This window comes from Sarcophilus harrisii, chromosome 3, assembly GCF_902635505.1.
Source record: "Sarcophilus harrisii chromosome 3, mSarHar1.11, whole genome shotgun sequence".
NCBI lineage: Eukaryota > Metazoa > Chordata > Mammalia > Dasyuromorphia > Dasyuridae > Sarcophilus > Sarcophilus harrisii.
This window is the reverse complement of record NC_045428.1, coordinates 243545596-243565111: the sequence shown is the minus strand read 5'-3', so window position 1 is coordinate 243565111 and position 19516 is coordinate 243545596. Positions and strand designations below refer to the sequence as shown.

General features: G+C 35.0%; 1 protein-coding gene across 1 annotated transcript; it reads right to left on the bottom strand.

Annotated features, from left to right (window-relative positions):
- Positions 1-8608: 8608 nt before the first annotated feature.
- ATP5PO (ATP synthase peripheral stalk subunit OSCP) lies at positions 8609-19087 on the bottom strand. The gene is made up of 7 exons (XM_003763421.3): positions 18958-19087; positions 16783-16833; positions 14219-14329; positions 11515-11644; positions 10799-10911; positions 9151-9237; positions 8609-8797 (listed from the first exon to the last, which is right to left on the bottom strand). The coding sequence occupies exons 1-7, from the start codon at positions 18991-18993 to the stop codon at positions 8684-8686; spliced, it is 642 nt and encodes a 213-aa protein (XP_003763469.1). The 5' UTR covers positions 18994-19087; the 3' UTR covers positions 8609-8683.
- Between the last annotated feature and the right edge of the window lie 429 nt (positions 19088-19516).

Here is a 19516-nt window from a genome sequence, read left to right as displayed (position 1 = left end):
ATGCTTTAGAAGCCTTTTTGGGAGTTGAACACTTGCCAGGGTTAATATTGATAGAGGGCCAAACCATAAATTCTTAAATCAACAGAGGCATCTTTACCTTAAATAAAATCATAAGCTCCATTCATAGATTTCTTTCTTTTTTTCTACTTAAATCCTTCACAAAAAGGCAATATAATCAAACGCCTGAAATTATGTATTTTGTCAACATCAACTTTTATGGGGTTTTAAATGTTCATTTTTTTTCAATCCCTAAAAATGCCTATTACATATTCATTTAAAATTAGGTATTCTGGCAATAATAGCTTTTTGAATATTATTGATGTTTATAGATGTGTTTTTAAAAAGATACATTGAAAGGTTGCTGATACATATGAAAATGATGAAAACTGCACTTAGGAGTAGCATTTGCACTCATGTGTCAGTTCTGGCTCAGCCCCTGAAACATTCCCTAGTAGATAGAGAAGTTGGTTATCACCTCAACTGGCCTTCATTTAGTATAGTCTGCATTTATATAAATAGATGTGTATGGTTGAAATTTGGTTTAAAAAATTCCTGTGTAATTTTCAGAGCTCCTGGTTGCTGCATTTATTTCATTCATTCTGTTTCCAGCCAATCAGGGGTATTTTGCACCTCTATTACAATGAATGAAAAAAAGATAATGGCATTTAGATAACTTGTGGAAATTCACCTGTGTGTATATGGGGATATGTGTGTGACTAGATGTATATATCAGTATATAAGAGTCTATACTGTTAAATAATGCACAAAACTAATGGAAATACTGTAGGCATCATATTTTACTTGTTCTTTAAGTACTTTAAAATGTGAATTGTCCTTGAGAAATTATTTTTCTGTATGCATATCAAAATATTTTTAGGACCTAATTTAAGTGCATTTAACTGTAGCAGACAAAAACTCCACAATCTAATATATTAAGTGAGCATAAACTGCTTACCTAGATTCAGTTCAACTGAATTTCTTATACTTAAAAAAGAAAAGAAAATCTGTAGACTCCACATATTAGTATTAAGCATATATACACTTGCTAGCAAGCAATTCAAAGGGGGTCATATCTCTCCCAGATTTGATTGAGAATAATTGGCTGGTACTCTGATAAGATAGAAAGTATACTATAGCTGAGCTAACAGAAGAGATTGTTAGTTTTATAAAAATTATAAGTCCAGGATGTGGATTTTCAGAACGTTTTGTCAGAAAGGATAATAGAAATGGAGAGCTTTCTCTGCAGACAAGGAAATGTAGTCCATAAGGATCTAGCATTTCTCTGATATCACATAAACTTAATAGTTTAAGAACTCAGAACCAAGGACAAAATCTTAACTAGTCTTTGCTCTCCTTCCTTTAAACAGAACTCATTCAGTAGAACCAAGTTCAGGTTTGACTCCTCTGAAAAATGTGAGTTTTCTTTAATTGCATAGCCAGCTTGAAGGTACTTTAAAGTTTGGATTTCAAGACTGGTCCATTACCATATAGGCAAAATAATATATCTTCATAAAACCCGTTTCTCTACCAGGAGTAACATAGGTCGGTTCCTCATCCCTTGTCCTTCAACCCTACCTAGAAGAATAAAAGGGACAGGTCACTGGGCAAGGAATTTCTATGTGTTAACTCTCTACTGACAGGCTATACTGTCAGGAAGTGGGTACCAAATTGATTCTAGATCCACCGAGGTAAATAGCCAGAGGTAGCCTCAAGAGAAGCTGCTCCGCTTAGCCAGGGTTTCCCTCAATGAGACTGAGATGACGATAGCATAGAAAAAGTGAATTCCTGGAATGCTATGCAGTCCATGGTGAATATTCCCCTCCAAATCAATGAGCACGCGTTTAGTGTTTGTGAAAATATAAGGTAGAGGGCTGGAGAGTGGGATGTAATATTATCAGTAGGTGTTTAAAATTCCTCCCAGTAGACCCTCTCAAAGGGATCTCAGGGGTCCTCAAACTTTTTAAATAGGGGGCCAGTTCACTGTCCTTCAGACTGTTGGAGGGCCAGACTATAGTAAAAAACAAAAACTTTGTTTTGTGGGCCTTTAAATAAAGAAACTTCATAGCCCTGGGTGAGGGGGATAATCGTCCTCAGCTGCCACATCTGGCCCGCAGGCCGTAGTTTGAGGACCCCTGCGAGTAGAGTTTTGTCTTAATACTTATAACAGCCAAAGGAGTCTTCCCTTTTTTCTTAAAAAAAAAAAAAAAAAAGGAAAATACAGTAATGTACAAGTACCTAGTGTTGATGAAATAATCAAAATGAATAGAGAGCTGTTACAAATTGGTGTCATGTGTACTTGTCTAAGTTCCAGGGAAGCAATCAATGACAATCAAATTCAAGAGGCTGAGATATAGATTAATTGTTCAAAGTTAAGGCATACCTTGAGTATTCATTCTGTAGATTCATCAAAATTTGGGATGGTTGTTTTAAATTCTGAGATAGTTTAAAGCAGCTACAAAACCAGTAGAATTTTTATTCTTGTATACTTTGAATTAAAAAAAGAATCTCTTTAAGTGTACCTGGACACTTGGTCTGCAATTAATTGGTTTAAGATTGTATACTTTGTGAAAGGAATGAGAAAAGGCAGGGCCTGTTCTAGTGGATTGTGGGAGGGGTTGATTTTAGAAAAAAAGTTCTATCAGAGTTACCTTTCTGTATTGACAGAGGAAATTAATAATACTACAAATGTCTACTCCTGTGCATTTTATTTCACACAGACAAGATTGTAGTTGTGCAAGTGAAATTATGCAAAAATAAACTTTTTCAAAAAACGTTGCATTTTTCTGCTTTCATTTTTCACACATTAGAGCTCTGTAAAAATAAATGTCACATTAGAACAAATGTTTTGAACTAATAAAAAGGTTTTTCTTTTTTAACCTAAAAAAATGCCATAAATCCATTTATCTCTCAGATAAGGGTACTATGTCATAGTTGGCTTCCAGCGATTTTTAGAAATTATTTATGGACTTTCCATTATTATCATTGTGGAAAATTGGGAAACATTTTCTAATATAGCCCATTTATCATTTTCAGGTTAACTAAGACACTTTGATTTTTACATTTGTGTTGCTACTACTAGCCCTAATAAACAGTTTATTGCTTTTTATTCATTGGACTAATTTGTGGCATCCTTTTTTATATTGACTGTTCAGGCCAGGCCAGAATAGTGGAAAGATCACTGCAAGTTGGAGTCATGTGAGAGAATCCGAGTTTTAGTACCAGCTCTAATTCAAGTGCCACTTAATGTCCCTCAGTTTTCAAATATATAAAATGGAGATACAATCTCCTAAGAGTTTGTATAAAGAAAATTCTGCAAACTTTAAAGTAAAGGGTATGTAAGAGTTGTGTGGTAGGTTTTACCCATGTAGATTTTATTTGTGACTTGGAGGCACAGTATAGTTACTCTTTTCTCCTCAGAGAACTACATCTACTCTACCTAAACATTGCCAATCTAAGATGAACTATTTTTAAGTTTAAACTATATTCAATCAAAAGGAAGTCTCAGATATCATCTAAGGGGAAATTCTCCAGTTTCTCTAGTAGTGAACTTGGGATAGGGACATGGTTGCGATCCTGGCTCTTCTACATGTTATCTATCTTCTTTCTGGAGGCTTTCTAATCTATGATCCTTGTAATCCAGACCAGGATATTTCTTCACCCAAGTTCTTATTATCAACCCATTCCCTTAAGCCAGCATGGAGCATTGAGTCATTTCCAGCAACAAGAATCTCATATGCAAATCTTAGGCTCTAAGCCACAAGTTTCACATGTATAAAAGGTAATTATTACTGCTGAACCAAAAATAGATAGAAACAGCCACATATCTGCTAGCAATTCATTAAATGGTCATATATTTTAAATACAATGGCCATATATTTAACTAGATGTGCTAAGATTTTGCAATAAAAAAACACTTTGGTATCCAATTTACTTTTTAATCAAAAGAGATGCACCATTTCTTAAAGTAATCTGTTGTTTTTTGAGTGCTACACTCACTCTTAGCATCATTAACAGCTGGTAGAATTTCTAAGACTTTAGTTTTGTTTTAAAGTGGACAGCCAATCTAATCCAAAAAATAATTATTAAACTGCTTAATGTACAACACTAGGAATATAAGTGGTAGTCCTTAAGTAACTTACAACATTGACGATCAAGTTTAACAGTAACACTTTTGAAAATTCATTTCAATTCCACGATTAGAAATTTATTCTCCTAAATGAATTCAACAATAATTTTCTTTAGAAAAACAGCCCGAGTACACAAGTTCCCTCAAGATTATTTTTAAAGGGCCAAGTAGTTAATATATTGGTTAACTTGTTTCTCCCTCTCTTTTTGGGGGTGGGGGCAAGACTATGAAAGGGATAGTTCAGAGAGGAAGGACACTGGAAATAACTTGGTTCTATGATGAATAAGTATTTTAACTAAGGTAGAAACTTACAGTGACAAGCATGTTAACTTGAGATGAAATGACACTTCTGAATATCCATCATTTTTACTTTCCATTCTCTCACTGGAATAATGCATTTTTATTAAGTAGAATTGGCTTTTCTGCTTATAGAGTTATTTATTAAAAGTCCAACAGAAGTGTCACTCCTTTGATTAAATGCTTTTCTAGCATTCCTAGTATTAAGTTCTTTTCAAATTTCTCAAATCTCCTTTTCTGTACATTACTTCCACGTTCTAAACATACGATAGCTGGATCTAGGATTGTACTGATAAAATGCTTAACAAGTGACTCTCAAAAATTAAAAAAAAACCTCATTTCACATTTTAGAAGTTTAATCTGCATAATTAAATACAGTAAATCCAATCAGTTTATAGACTGCTGAATTGCTAACACTAAATTTTTGTTCGCAACACCCTTGGACATGGATCATAGCATTCTGCTTTGCTTCCACTTTACTTTCCATTTTCATGTCTGCATTTCAATTTTATGTTCTTAATATTTGTCATTTCTGATGTCCAATAATATTCCATAATCTATACATAAAAACTGTTGTTTCAAAAATAGGGACATTTTGCCCAGAGGGCTTTGACCTGTCCATCATGTGCTTAACAAATCTAGCAATGAGACCAATGGGTTAAAGAATTTAGTTTGAAAGCTCTAACTGTACATAATACCACTACCTATGACTTTTTCCACTTAAGCAAAATTTTTTGTTAATTTTACTCTCGATGCAGTTAGATGTCTGTGTACACGCGTGCATGCAAATAGCATAGTGGTGCTGGATAAATTGTTGAATGAATAACACACACTGCAAGCAAACAAGTTGGACTCAGAACTGGAATGGGAGGAGCAGATTGAATTCTTTGGAAAATTTCCAAATTCTTACATACGTCTTCCTGAAACAAAGAGCTATCTCTTCAAAAGCATTTTTCCACTGATATGAATACAAATCATGGAATGCTACAGCCTCCAAAAAAAATTGAAATTGAGGCAATTGAGAAGCATGTTAACTGTGACAGACTGCAAAAGATTACAAACAATATAAAGTATGTCATCAAGTGACTTTATAGAGTATAGTGCAAATTAGGATAAATGTGTGCTTTTGCCGCTTATCACTTCTCATTACATAATTTGATACTAGTCCATGAGATTTGGACACGGCCCTTAATTTCTTATCAAACTATATAGGATTTCACATTGGATAACTGACAAAACATACATTTTCCCAAGTCTTGACTTGATTATCACCTCTAATTTAATTTACTAAGACAAAATGCTATGCAAATGCTAGTAAGATGACGAGTTTACTCTATGACAAGCACTATGCTAGGTACTAGGGATACAAAAACTATCCTTCACGTATCTTGTCTGTACAATTATTGGCACATTGTTCTCTCCATTAGACTGGGGGTTCCTCAAGAGTAGGGATTGTTGGGAAAGCCAACTGGCACAGTATATATGAGTACCAGTCCTGAAGTCAGGAGCACCCGAGTTCAAATCTGGCCTCAGACACTTATCACGTCCCAGCTCTGGACAAGTCACTTAACCCCAATTGCCTCATTCAAAAAAAGTAAGGACTGTTTTGACTTTTATCACCAGTATTTAGCATAGTGCCTAGCACAAACAGTAAGTTCTTATTTAAATTTTTTGTACATCAATACATTTATCACAAGTAAAAACCTCCAAACACTTTTTGGTGCATTTTAAAAACTTAACGAAGAGGCCCTAGTCTAGGCTTATCTAGACTTCTAGATAACCACAGGCTTGGAAAAATATTTTCACTCATAAAAATTATCTTTTCTCAATCTTCAGTTCTTCAGTCTTTGTATTGACTTGCCCACAAATCTTTAGCCCTGTCAGCTGCTTTTCAAGAGTGACCTTGCTATTCTTTCTATTTTAAAAAGCCTGCATTGGATTGTTGAGGAATCAATGCCAATTCTTTCAGCTGGCATGTCCTTCGAGTCTTTTGCTCCTACCAGTGATTAGAGTGGATCCAAGGATATCTGGCTTCAAATTTGATTTTGTAGACAAGTCACTTGATTTTCTTCATTTGTAAAATAAGAAGGAAACAAGCATTAAGCACTTGTTGTTTGCCAGATGCTTTACAAATACCTCAAATGTTCTCAATAGCCCTGGAAGGTAGATACTATGTTCATTTTACAGCTGAGGAAACTAATAAAACAGGTTAAAGCATATTCCCAGAGTCAGAGAGCTAGTCCATGAAGCTGAATTTGAACTCGAGTCCAACTCTCCATTGTGCTACTTATCTCAAAAGATTGTTCTGAGGATAAAATATTTGTTAAGTGCTTTGCAAACTATAAAGTAATACATAAATGCTGTTTTGCAACAGGTTTGTGGCTTTAAAAAAATCCAGTTAACTCTGACCATAGGTAAAATTGATCCTGTTTATTTTATTGTGAACTTGAATGATCCTTGAAGTGTGCTCTTTGATAATTAGAAATTTCTTTGGAGTAATAGCCATTCATAAAACAACAGAATTAAAAAAAATCTAGCACCTGCAAAAATATATAGATGCTGTGGGTCAGCCTAGTGTCCGCAAGCATGCGCTCACACACACAAAATCACTGCTACTATAAAATGAAACTTTACCAAAATGGCTTACCCCAAATAGTCTGCATACCATTACATGAGCAAAAAGACTGAGTTGTCCCATGATTCAAAAACAAGTCCTTCTACTTTTAATCTATTGTTCTTTTCACTGCATCAGATATCAATGATTTCATCAATGTATTTCCTCCAACATTAAAATCTAAACCCATATTTTTACCTTCTGAATCCAATTCTCCTTGTGCAACAAGAAACTGTTTGGTTCTGCACACATATATTCTATCTAGGATATACTACGACATATTCAACATATATAGGACTGCTTGCCATCTAGGGGAGGGGGTGGAGGGTGGGAGGGAAAAATCAGAACAGAAGTGAGTGCAAGGGATAATGTAAAAAAAATTACCCCGGCATGGGTTATGTCAATAAAAAGTTATTATAATTAAAAAAAAAAAAATAAGCTTGCTCTCTGATACTTAAAAGCTGGACTCCTTGAGATGACAGTCTCGTCCAGTCCTGGGACCAAACATGGATCCATTGATCCCAGTATATATCTCCATTTAATAAACTATTGAATTGGTCTCTAAAAAAAAAAAAAAACCCACAAAAAAACCCAAAACCCATCTATGCCTGCCTCAATATGCTTTGTATCAATGTCTTCCCATAAATGGTCACCACAAGTTCACCCAAGATACTAAGGACCTTCCTTGTTTTCTTTGCTAAATCAGAACACCCAGAGCAAAAGCTTTTTTTTTTTTTTTTTTTGTGATCAATTAATTTTCTTAAATTATACTTTCGCCTGAATAATTATTTTGTTTGTAGTGTTTTTGCAACCTCCTTACAACTACCATGTTACCCCTCTACTAGCCCATGGTTGATTCTTCACAAAACTTAATACTAATGTTAAAAAAAAAAAAAAAAAATGAGAACCCGTACTTCATTGCTTTTGTGGGGAGAGGGGGAATGGACTATTGTATAATGTCATATCTAGCTGATGTAGTAGTTTTTCTTAAATGTTTCTCATTAAAAAAAAAATTTGTTAGAACAGTTCTGGGTAGAAGAGATAAATACAGAAATGAAAGTTATATAAAAAAATTTATAAACAGCCAGATTTGAAGAAACCAGAGAGAAGGTCAGTAAAACAACTTTGTGATTTCCTAAAAGTAATACAGTTTGCTTTCCTCCTATTCAGTTCTGGGCCCAACTTACTGTCTATTTCCAATTCCCATTTTTAGCCCATAAACTCATGGCTCTTGTTATAAGGAGATGAAACAACACATCACACAAAATTTTTGCACTCATTTTAGAGTGGTGTAATCCTTGGAAAAAATATTACCTGTCTTTTGTTATAATTATCTAGATATCTTGGATACCAGATTTAACATACAGCAGATGTTCAGTAGAAGAGATAATTTTATATTATAGGTAGATTACTGGCACATTTGTGACAAAAAAAAGGTTAAGGAAATTTCATTCACAAATCAGGTAATTTTTTTTCTCCCTTGTTTTTTAAACCAAAATCACATTGGCTTTCCTATCAGAGGATAATTCGAGATGGTTAGTATTTCATAGGTCAACTATACATCACCACAATAAAAATTGCCAAGTACTTTTATTATTTCCACAATTTTTGGAAGTTTCATTGAGGAACTGTGGAAAGATGTTACTTCAAATAGCTTCCCTCATAATCCTGCTTAGCTTCTGGATCTTGGTTTTTGCAGACATATCAACATATTTCTCTCCTATACGAACAATCATTCCTCCCATGATTGAAGGATCAGTCTGAGAAGAGAATTATATTAAAAACATAGAAAAATGTATGTTATCAGTCTTATCCCACTGAGAAGCATTAAATGCAAATATGACACAATATCTAAAAAAAAGTACATTATTACTAGGATAAAATGATTCACCTGGAAATATACATAAATCTTGTATGGTGATTATTTATTTAGCATTTAGTTTTGAGTTTTTATTTTTGAAAGATAACCAGGTTTTTTACATAAATGACATAGTTAAGCATAATAGATGTATTTTATTTGACTTTTAAATTTATTTTTAAATGAATTTTTCGCTACTATTTTTGTTACTTTCAATTGGCTTGAGGAAAAAAAAAATGACAGGTAAAAACTGACCTTAACCTCCATTTTCAGGACTTGGCCTTTACTCAGGAAGCCATTCAGGACTGCTTTTAATTCTGAAAGAGTTGCGCTATCCAAAGTCTAAGGTGGATGAAACCAAAGAAACATTAAAAAAAAAAAAATCCAACAAATCAAAATAGAAATAAAAATCAAAAGGGAATAGGATACACTCAATGGACAAGAGAGCTAAGTAAGAAAAAACTTTTCTGGTAAAGAAATATTACTCAACAAGAGGTGAAGAATATAATGTCAAATGAAGTTCTTATGTCAGAAGCCTTTATTTAAATGTTTTTCTTTACCAAAAGGGTTTAGTGGTACAAGAAATAGTGATGGAGGAAGTTGTAGCCATAGAGGGAAATAACTGAGGTCACAGCATTATTAGAATTATAGACTAAGAGCTAGATGGACATCTAGTCTAACACTCTCTTCTTAGAAGTAAGAAAGCATTATTGAGAGAGAGAGAGGTTGGTTAGGGTTAGGGTTACTACTTGCCCAAGGTTATACAGCTAGTAAGTTGCTGAGGCAAAATTTGAATCCAGGTCTTCTTGAAGTCTAGAACTCTGGCTATTATACTAAACTGTCTCTTAAAAAAGTAAAAATTAAACATTTTTGGCCTATCAATTTTCTATTCCTTATAGAGGTTAAAAAAAAAAACTTCTGGACTCACAATGCAACTCTGTAAGGAAATAAAAAAAACCCTTTCCTTATTACTTTAAACAGTAGTACAATCTATATAAATGAATCAATATAGCCTAAGCCATGATCCAAAGTCCACTTTACCAGGCTAAAAGGGCTTAATGGGTTACCAACCTAAAACATTAAGTCTAAGCCATTAGTGTGAATTTTAAAACTTTTTTTTTTTTTTTTGGAGGGGGAGGGAGGATTGGAGTGGAGATAGGCTTGTGCCATTTTCTAATATCAGAAATATATGCCTTATGCTTAATACTTTATATGCATTATCTAATGAGACCTTCACAGCAACCCTCCAAGTCATATAATACAAGTATCAGCTCAATTTTATAGATGACATAACTGAGGCATTGACGAAATTACTTGTTTCTTGCCACATAACCATAGAGTTGATGTGAAGATCCAGAGATATTGTACATCCATCATGTAAACTTTAAAGCACTAAAATAAACTTGAACTTATATCTTCCTGATTTCAAGTTTCTTCACTTGTTCTGTGGTCATAATTTCTCTTTTCATGAACAGGCTTGAGCCTACCATGTTTTTATAGTTAAAAAAACTTACAGCAACAAAAAACACCTTATCACGTAAATAGGAAAATAAATAAGAAATTTCTTAAAATAAAACACTTAAACCCCACAATATTTATCTTAAAACAGGCCACATATTACATAGAACATTTTCATTAATCATCAGTGTTTCTCTTGCTAGAATGTTTTGTAGTCAAAAAGAGGGAAGGTTGCAAAAAATTTTATCAGTAAGCTTCAGTAAATAGTATTTAGACCTAGAAAGGAATACATTAATCACCAGAAGTACATAGGACCAGCAAAGGTAGCTAGCCTGAGATATAAAGATTTCTCTGGCTTGGCCACAGGCTATTTTTCTTAATTTGTTCATTGAATGAGCAGAGTTTTAATGTTAAAAGTTACATAAACTGACAAGCCATTACTTACAGATGCAGTAGTAACTAAGCATTGTACTTCTCCACGATGCACACTCATCATGGTAGAAAATGCTGAAATGACTCCTTCGGTGTTGTTTAAGCGACCATTTTCAGCAAGTAATTCTGTAAGAGATAAAATAAAAGCATTGCAACATGACTAATTTATATAAATAACAAGTCACTGGAAAGGTTCATGTTAGCTTCAAGGACAAAATTTTTAACACTATATATAAAATGCCATCAGGTCACCCAATGAAAGAACACTATACAAAGAATTAAGATCTCCTCTATAATCCTATACTTTCCTATTTAGCTTTTTCCTATTAGCTTCAATATCACCACAGCACCTAAATCATTTATTTCATGGTTAGGGGTTTTAATGAACTAGAAACTATTTTCTGGACCTAATCTAAATCTAACAAATATGCAAGACAGCTAGCTGTGGTAAGGAATTAGGCAAGTCAAATAGGTTTTCTTTGAACACCAGTGATCTTATAAACCATACTCCACAAACCAATGCCCTAGAACATTTTGATCTTCAATTAGAAGGGTTACAAAAATCCTACTTTTTAATATTTAAAGGATTTTTATAGCTAATGAAGAAATTGTTTAGATGTGCAACCTTAACTTGTTATTAAACACCTAGTATTTCAAGTATAGTATTTTTAAGAGAATTAAAAACAAAACAAAACAAAAAAACCACCACCCCTATATATATATACTTACTCATGAGGTTGGTTGTGATGGGGGAAAACCTCTCTTTTGCAATTATGTCACTTAGAGTTTTTATCTTAATAGAACGCTTTATATGGGGATTCATAATAGAATCAACCATTTTGGGATCTTTCAAAAGTTTCTGAAAATAAAACACAAATTTTGTTAACCACTTAGAGCAGAAGGTCCAGCTTACATGCAACTTCTACTTCAGTAATTATACTTTGTCTAGTAAGATATGTCTCAATAGAATGCTAACAAGAATCAAGTCAAATTCTTCTAAACTTAACTACACTTTGAAAGATTTATAACTAAAAAGTGGATGCTTTCTTTCTTAGAAACTATCACTAGGACTAACACTTCCCTTCAGATCCCAAAACTGAAAGAGCAGAGCAATTCCCAGACAGATGCATAATATACAGTAGTAAATGACCACAGTTATCTCATATTTGTTAAACCCCAACATCTAAGCTTTGGGGGAAAGAACTTACTATTTGATAAAAAATGCTAAGAAAAGTAGAAAGCAGTTTGGTAGAAACTAGGTATAGACCAGCACTTTACACCGTTTAAGTTTATCAAGATAAAGTCAGAATGGGTATATGATTTAGACATAAAAAGACTGTGGGAGAGGAAAGCAGAATATGTATATAGCTAAATGAATATAACAAAACCAATTTTCAGAAGTAGAGAGCACTAACAACAGGAAAGAATCAGAAAGGAAAAGATATAAATAGAAGGTGACACAAACTTATGTTTTTAAAAAGCTAGGGATTCTAAGAGGTAAAGACAAAACTAATACTTCCTAATGATTTTATTGCTTTTTAATGCTAATTATAGAAGTTATGTGACTAGAGTATGAATTCCTAAAAAGCAGTATCTCATTTTTCTATTTCCAACCTCATGCTGAGCAAATCATAAATACTTAAACACTTTTTCATTCAATTGTATCAACTGATAAGGATCTAAGTTTCCATAGTTAGATGAAAGCTTCTGCATTTTGGATGTTCACTGTTAGTATTTGAAACTTCCCTCCTGAATTTCTATACAAATGTTACCGTTTCCATTCAAAAGAGCACAACTTCCAAGACGTAGAATAGCTATTAAGTAATCTTCAAGGATACCTAGGTAATTCAATGAAAATTAATCATGTTTTTACTTTTAGTAAAATTAGAAAGATTTTTATGCTTTGTAACATGTTGGACAGTGATTTTTTTTTCCTTTCTACAAATACCACCTTATCTATCTCCTTCTAACTGTGGGTGCCTCCCAAGGCTCTGCCCTGTGTCCTCTATCTTTTCCCTCTGTATTACTTCATTTGGTGATCTCATTAGCTCCTATATATTAAGTTATTCTCTATTCAAATGATTCTAAGATCTACACGTTCAGCCTTAACTTGTCTTCTGACCTGTCTCATATCTCCAACTGTCTTATTAAATACCTTAAACTGGATTCACCATAGGGATACAAATCTAAAATCAAATTATTTCTTAATTTGCCTGTTATTTTTAAGAGGTGCCACCAAATCTCCTATTACCTTATCTCCCAATCTAAATGTAATCAATGACCCCTCACTCAATTATCGTATCCTACTGATTATACATTTGAAACATCTCTCATTTGTGCCCCTTCTCACTTCTGACACTGCCAGCATTCCAGTGTAGACCCTCATCTCCCTAGATTTTTCCAGGTTGGTCTCTGTCTCAAGTACCTCCCTACTCCAGTTCATTTTGTATTTAGCTCTCAATTCGATCAAATAGTAAATCCTCTATTTGGTTTTAAGAGTCCTGTCACTCCCCCGCTCTTTTTAACCTTAATTCCCTTTATAAATTCTACAATCCTGACACTAACTTCCTTACATGCTCACATAAGATAAAATTATTTTCTTGACTGCATTTCCCTGGTCATCCCCTAAGCCTAGAATTTTCTCCCCTGACCTTATCTCCACCTCTTGGCTCCCATTACCTTCTTCAACTTTCAGCTAAAGTCTCACCTTTTATAAGAAGCCTTTCCCAGTCTTCCTTAATCTTGTGACTTCCCTAGTGATGTTTCCAATTTATCCTGCACATATCTTTTTTGTATGTAATTGCTTACATGTGGGCTCCCCTATTAAACTTTGAGTTTCTTGAGAGCAGGGATTATACTTTGCCTTTTTATCCGAAGCTCTTAGCACAGTGCCAAGCACACAGAAGGAACTTATTAGTTTGATGACTTGTTTATTAACTTTTCTTCACCATGTGAGATGGTTTCTTTGCCCTATCCTCAATATAATTTCTGTTATCCTTGCACATAGAGAATATTTGTAGTTAATTCCCCAACCCCTTTTTGGATGACGCAATTGGGGGTGACTTGCCCAGGGTCACATAACAAGTAAGTATTAAGTAAGTGTATGAGACTGAATTTGAAGTCCAGTCCTCCCAACTTTAGGGCTGTTGTTCTATCTACTATGCCATTTGGTTGCCCCCTTGTAGTTAATTTAAATTATTAAACTGCCTACCTGCTCTTTGATTTTCATATTCACTCTGGGAATGAAATTAAATATTGACAGAAAACAAAGTTAAAGCTACAAAAGAAAAGTTCTAAAACAAAACAAACCATAATCAATTGCACCGGCCCAAAGTTTTTCAATTATCTACAAATGACAATTAAAACCAGAAAACAACATCAAAACCAAAAAAACAGCTTAGATGCAAATTAAAAGCACAGAAAGACCACTTACTGTTACTCTGAGTAACTCCTTTTCTACCACATCCAGTTTATTCTGCTTAGATGCAGCAGAAAAAAGAGCAGTGGCATATCGACCTTCCAGACCATAAACTTGAATTGGAGGCTTAAAAAGAAATAAGGAAAGAAAATTATTCAAGATAGCTAATACTAAATTTTTAATATCAGAGTTTAAAACCTAAAGTATATATTTTATTGTGAAAGAGTAAGCAAAAGTTAAAGAATTGATCAGCTCCGCCACTAATTATTATGAACGTGGGGGGGAAAAAAAAATCAATGAACTTTTCTAGTCCCCAGTTTCCTTATATAGATGAGAAAATCCAATTAGAAAAATCTCTTTCATTCCTATAAAATGCACTGATTCTATGAAGATAAATTCATTATGGGATCTTTTATTATTAGCTACTTCTAACAGTAGGGTTATATCCCCAAGGACAAAAATGACAGAAAATAAAGATCCAGCTGTACACAAATATTTCTACTATTTGGCAATAGCAAAAAAGCTGGAAAATAAAAAATCTGGGTGTCTAAAGAATGATGAACAGTTGAATATATTTTAGTATACGAATGTGATACTAATCAGTTGATTTATTTAATGTTTATAACATGCAAAGTTCGGGAAAACTGGGACATTGATGCATTGTTGGTGGAGTTGTGAACAAATCCAACCATTTTGGAGAGTAGTTTGGAACTATGCTCAAAAAGTTATCAAACTGTGCATACCCTTTGATCCAGCAGTGTTACTACTGGGATTATATCCCAAAGAGATTATAAAGAAGGGAAAGGGACCTGTATGTGCACGAATGTTTGTGGCAGCCCTTTTTGTAGTGGCTAAAAACTGGAAACTGAATGGATGTCCATGTTGGAGAATGGCTGAATAAATTGTGGTATATGAAAATTATGGAATATTACTGTTCTGTAAGAAATGACCAACAGGATGATTTCAGAAAGGCCTGGAGAGACTTACACGAACTGATGCTGAGTGAAATGAGCAGGACCAGGAGATCATTATATACTTCAACAACAATACTAGATGATGACCAGTTCTGATGGATCAGGCCATCCTCAGCAACGAGATCAACCAAATCATTTCTAATGGAGCAGTAATGAACTGAACTAGCTATGCCCAGAAAAAGAACTCTGGGAGATGACTAAAAACCATTACATTGAATTCCCAATCCCTATATTTATGCACACCTGCATTTTTGATTTCCTTCACAAGCTAATTGTACAATAATTCAGAGTCTGATTCTTTTTGTACAGCAAAATAATGTTTTGGTCATGTATACTTATTGTGTATCTAAGTTATATTTTAATATATTTAACATCTACTGGTCATCCTGCCATCTAGGGGAGGGGGTGGGGGGGGGTAAGAGGTGAAAAATTGGAACAAGAGGTTTGGCAATTGTTAATGCTGTAAAGTTACCCATGTATATATCCTGTAAATAAAAGGCTATTAAATAAAAAAAAAACAAAAACAAAAACAAAAAAAAACATGCAAAGTTACAAAAGAACCAAAAGCAGCAATTTAAGACTCCAGCCCTGGAGAAGTTTACATTTTAATGGAGAGGATTCATATACACATAAAGTTTCAGGATGACCTCCAATAACTGGGGAGATCAGGGTAGGCTTTACAAAGGAACAGGTCCTCTCTAATGAAGGAAGCTAAGTATTCTAAAAGGCAGAGGTGAGAGAAGAGTATATTTCAAGTATAAGGAAGAATCTGTGGAAAATTATTAGAGATGTAACGTCAAATTTGGGGGTAGCTGTTTGGCTGGAAAATAGAATGTGAAGAGTTTTATGAATAAGTCTAGAAAGGTAGATGGGAGCATTAAATCAATATCAGAAAGGTATGGTTTCTTGTACAATCATATTCTGTTTTGTTTTATCTTTTATTCTTGTTCATCTATCAGATACATACTCATACCTGTTAACAGAAAAAATGTTTTTTTTTAAGAAAAACAATTTAACTAGGGACTTGAGAGACAATCTAATCTAACATTTTCATTTTACAGATAAGAAAATTGAAACAAAAGTCAGCTCTCATAGTACACAGAAGCAAGTTTAGAAAATATACTTGAAAGCATAAATTTATATTATAGTCTTAATATAGGCTTATTTTAAATATAATTTTAAAAAGTTATCTTATGTTACTTATAACAAGATTTATAACACCATCCTATAAGTTTTCTTCTTCTTTTTTTTTACATTGGACCTTTAGGTCTAATGTAACTTATTTTTTGGTCACTTATTAATAAGCCTAGTGCTCAAATTAGTTTTTCTTGATAAATCCATGTTTCGATAAATACTGAAAATCAAAATTCTGAAATATGCTATATATCTGGTAAACAACTATTAGGTACTACCTATGAACAACTGTCATTATCTAGCCGATTGATTTCCTTCTCCTAGAACATTACAGGGGATGAAATGCAAAATACAGAAAAGATTATAGACAGATCCAATCAACGTAACTCAGCATATCATACTCCAATCCAAACAATAATTACAAATTCTTGATAAAGGTTTTATATAAGCCAAGTAATTAAATAAACATACCCTTACGAGTTTTGCAAATGGCCTGCTCAGGGAAGTGGTAAAGCGGCGTACCTTAAAAACAAAAGAAAATAATTACTTGAAACGTCTATAGATTAAATTGTGAAAAAATCAAATGCTCATTATTTAATAGCATTATATAATGTCTTCATGAAGACTTTCCTGGTTCCCCAAGTTTCTGGCACTTCCTGTCCCTAAATTTTCTTATAATTAGTATGTGTAAGTGGTTTTTTTCCTAGAACATAAGCTACACTTAAGGACAGATACTTTCCCATTTCTGCTTTTGAATCTCCAAGCCTAAATACAGTAAGCACTTAAAAGCTTGCCGACTTGTGAAGCACCTTGGGTTCCCAATACCCAAATCTCTTTTCTCCAATACCTGGATTGGGTCAATTTTCTGGGAGGGAGGTGACAATGTACATACAGAGAAATAGTAGGAATTATTTGAAGAATTGCATATTTAAAGCAGAAGTTCTTAATCTTTTTTCTTTCATGGATTTTTTTGGCAATCTGTTAAAAGCTATGGACTTCTCAGAATACATATATATATGTTTACCTATGTTCATAATGAAAAAAAAAAACCCAACATTAAATTTCTGCTAAAGGAAATTCCAATTCAATGACCTCCCAAAATTGATCCATGCACTCGGATAAGCAACTATGACTACAATTTGGTCGAAATGGGTGGATAGTTCAAGAAATGGTAGCAATCTAAATGAGATTATGAAAGTGGAGGTTAATATATTTTTGGTATTATTACAATGGACGTTGATTCTGAGAAAAAAAATAATCAAGGGTGAAAATAAGGTCCTTGTACTACAGGGTCCTTTCTTATTAATATGTTCTCTGACAGATTCTATTTCTGGACCAGCAAACATAAATTCCTCTTGTAAATGCTCTAAGAAAGTTAGCTGTGGAATTTGCGACAATTCAAGAAACTTCAGCTCCCACTGTATGTAGCACAAAGAATGAAAAAGGTTTAAGAAGGCCATATACAGGAATACAAAAATTAATATAAGACAATGATACAAAATATAAAATCATGATGCTCCTTTCCATATCAAGGAGGATGAGATTTGTTGAGCCAAAAACACTCAGCAGTTTTATGTACAGAAAGAATAGAGAAAGGCCAAAGTATTTAATGCCTAAGAAATGGGGTGGTCCATCAATGCCACTATTGGATCTGTATCCCAAGAGATCCTAAAAGAGGGAAAAGAACCCATATATGCAAAAATATTGTAGCATCCCTTTTTGTGGAATGGCTGAATAAGTTAATATATGAATATAATGGAATATTATTGTCCTATAAAAAATAATGGGCAGGCCGATTTCAGAAAAGCCTGAAAAGACTTCTATGAACTGAGCAGAATCAGAAGAATATTGTACAGTAACAGAAAGATTGTGTGATGATTAACGATGACGGAAGGTAAGCTCTTTGCATAGAAGAATTGTTTCATTCTTTCTATTTTTTAACTCCAGTGCCTAGTCTCTCACCAACTGAGAGGACAGTCACAAATAATGGGAGAAAAAGGTGATCAAACACTTTGGGCAAGAAAGCTGAGGATTAGGGGAAAAGATCATCGAATCTGTCAATTAAAATCAAATTATACATAGATGGTGGATGTAAGAGTCAGCAGGCCCGAGTTCAAATCTGGCTAAACGGCTTTCTTGGGCCCATTTCTTGCTCATCTGAGAAGAGGAGGGAGCTGGCCTCCCAAGTTCTTTCCAATCTATGAGGCAGGACTGGGGGAGAAAAGAAATTATCATTAGCAAAACCACCAACTCCCTCCCACAAATTGGTCCTCCCCTTCGTCGGGCCTAAGGCAGGTGGAACCGCACCGCCCTCTCTCAACCACTAAGTCCCGGCCGTCGGGGGATAGAGGGAAGCCTTCAAGGTCACGTCCCACTAGGCCTCTCCAGCGCCCCAAACTCGAGCCCCGGGCTCCGGGGCCGGTGGGGAAGAGGAAGGGAGCGGGAGCGCCCTGCGGCCTCGCGCTCCCCGGGGGGCGTACCCTACTCTCCGGCCAAGGAGAAGCTGGGGACAGCGGGGACCCAGGGCCGAGGGCCGGACGAGAATAACTGACACTTCCAGCTAGGGACGGGGGAAGAGTTTCCGGGCAGAGAACTTCACCACAGTCGCCTTCCTTCGAGGAAGAATTTCCTCTTTTTTCACCTTACCTGTTGAATCATCCCGGTGGCCCCGGGCGCAGCCATCTTCTCCTGTAGCCGTTGTAGGTCAAAACGGACCTCGGGAAGCGGAGAGGAAGTGACCTGAGAGACGCACGCGCAGAACTATTTCCCCCTTCCCTTTCCCCCTTTTCCCCTCCCCCGTCTCTCGGCCGGCCGCGTGACGCAAGAGTAGTACGCTCGGCCTTCTGGGAATTGTAGTTTCTTCAAAATAGGCGACCGAGGCTCGACGCGCAAGGGCCTGCCGGGATTGAGGAGGGGGGCGGGGCGAAGCTGAGTCGAGGTTGCATTAAACCAAGAAGCCTCTGAAGGGAGCAGCGGCTCTAAGAGTTGCCACGTTCGACTGATTGGCTGTAGCTAAATGTTCGTTGTCTTGCTGAACGTTGAAAATAGTGCAATTTCACACTCTATCACCAAGAAGAAATTTAATCAATATACGTTTGTGCGTCCTGTGACGGGAATTAGCATTTAGATATGTTCAAAGAGTTTACATTCTAAAATCTGATGGGAAGGCAGGAAACAAGTGAGCGCGCGCACACACACACACAAT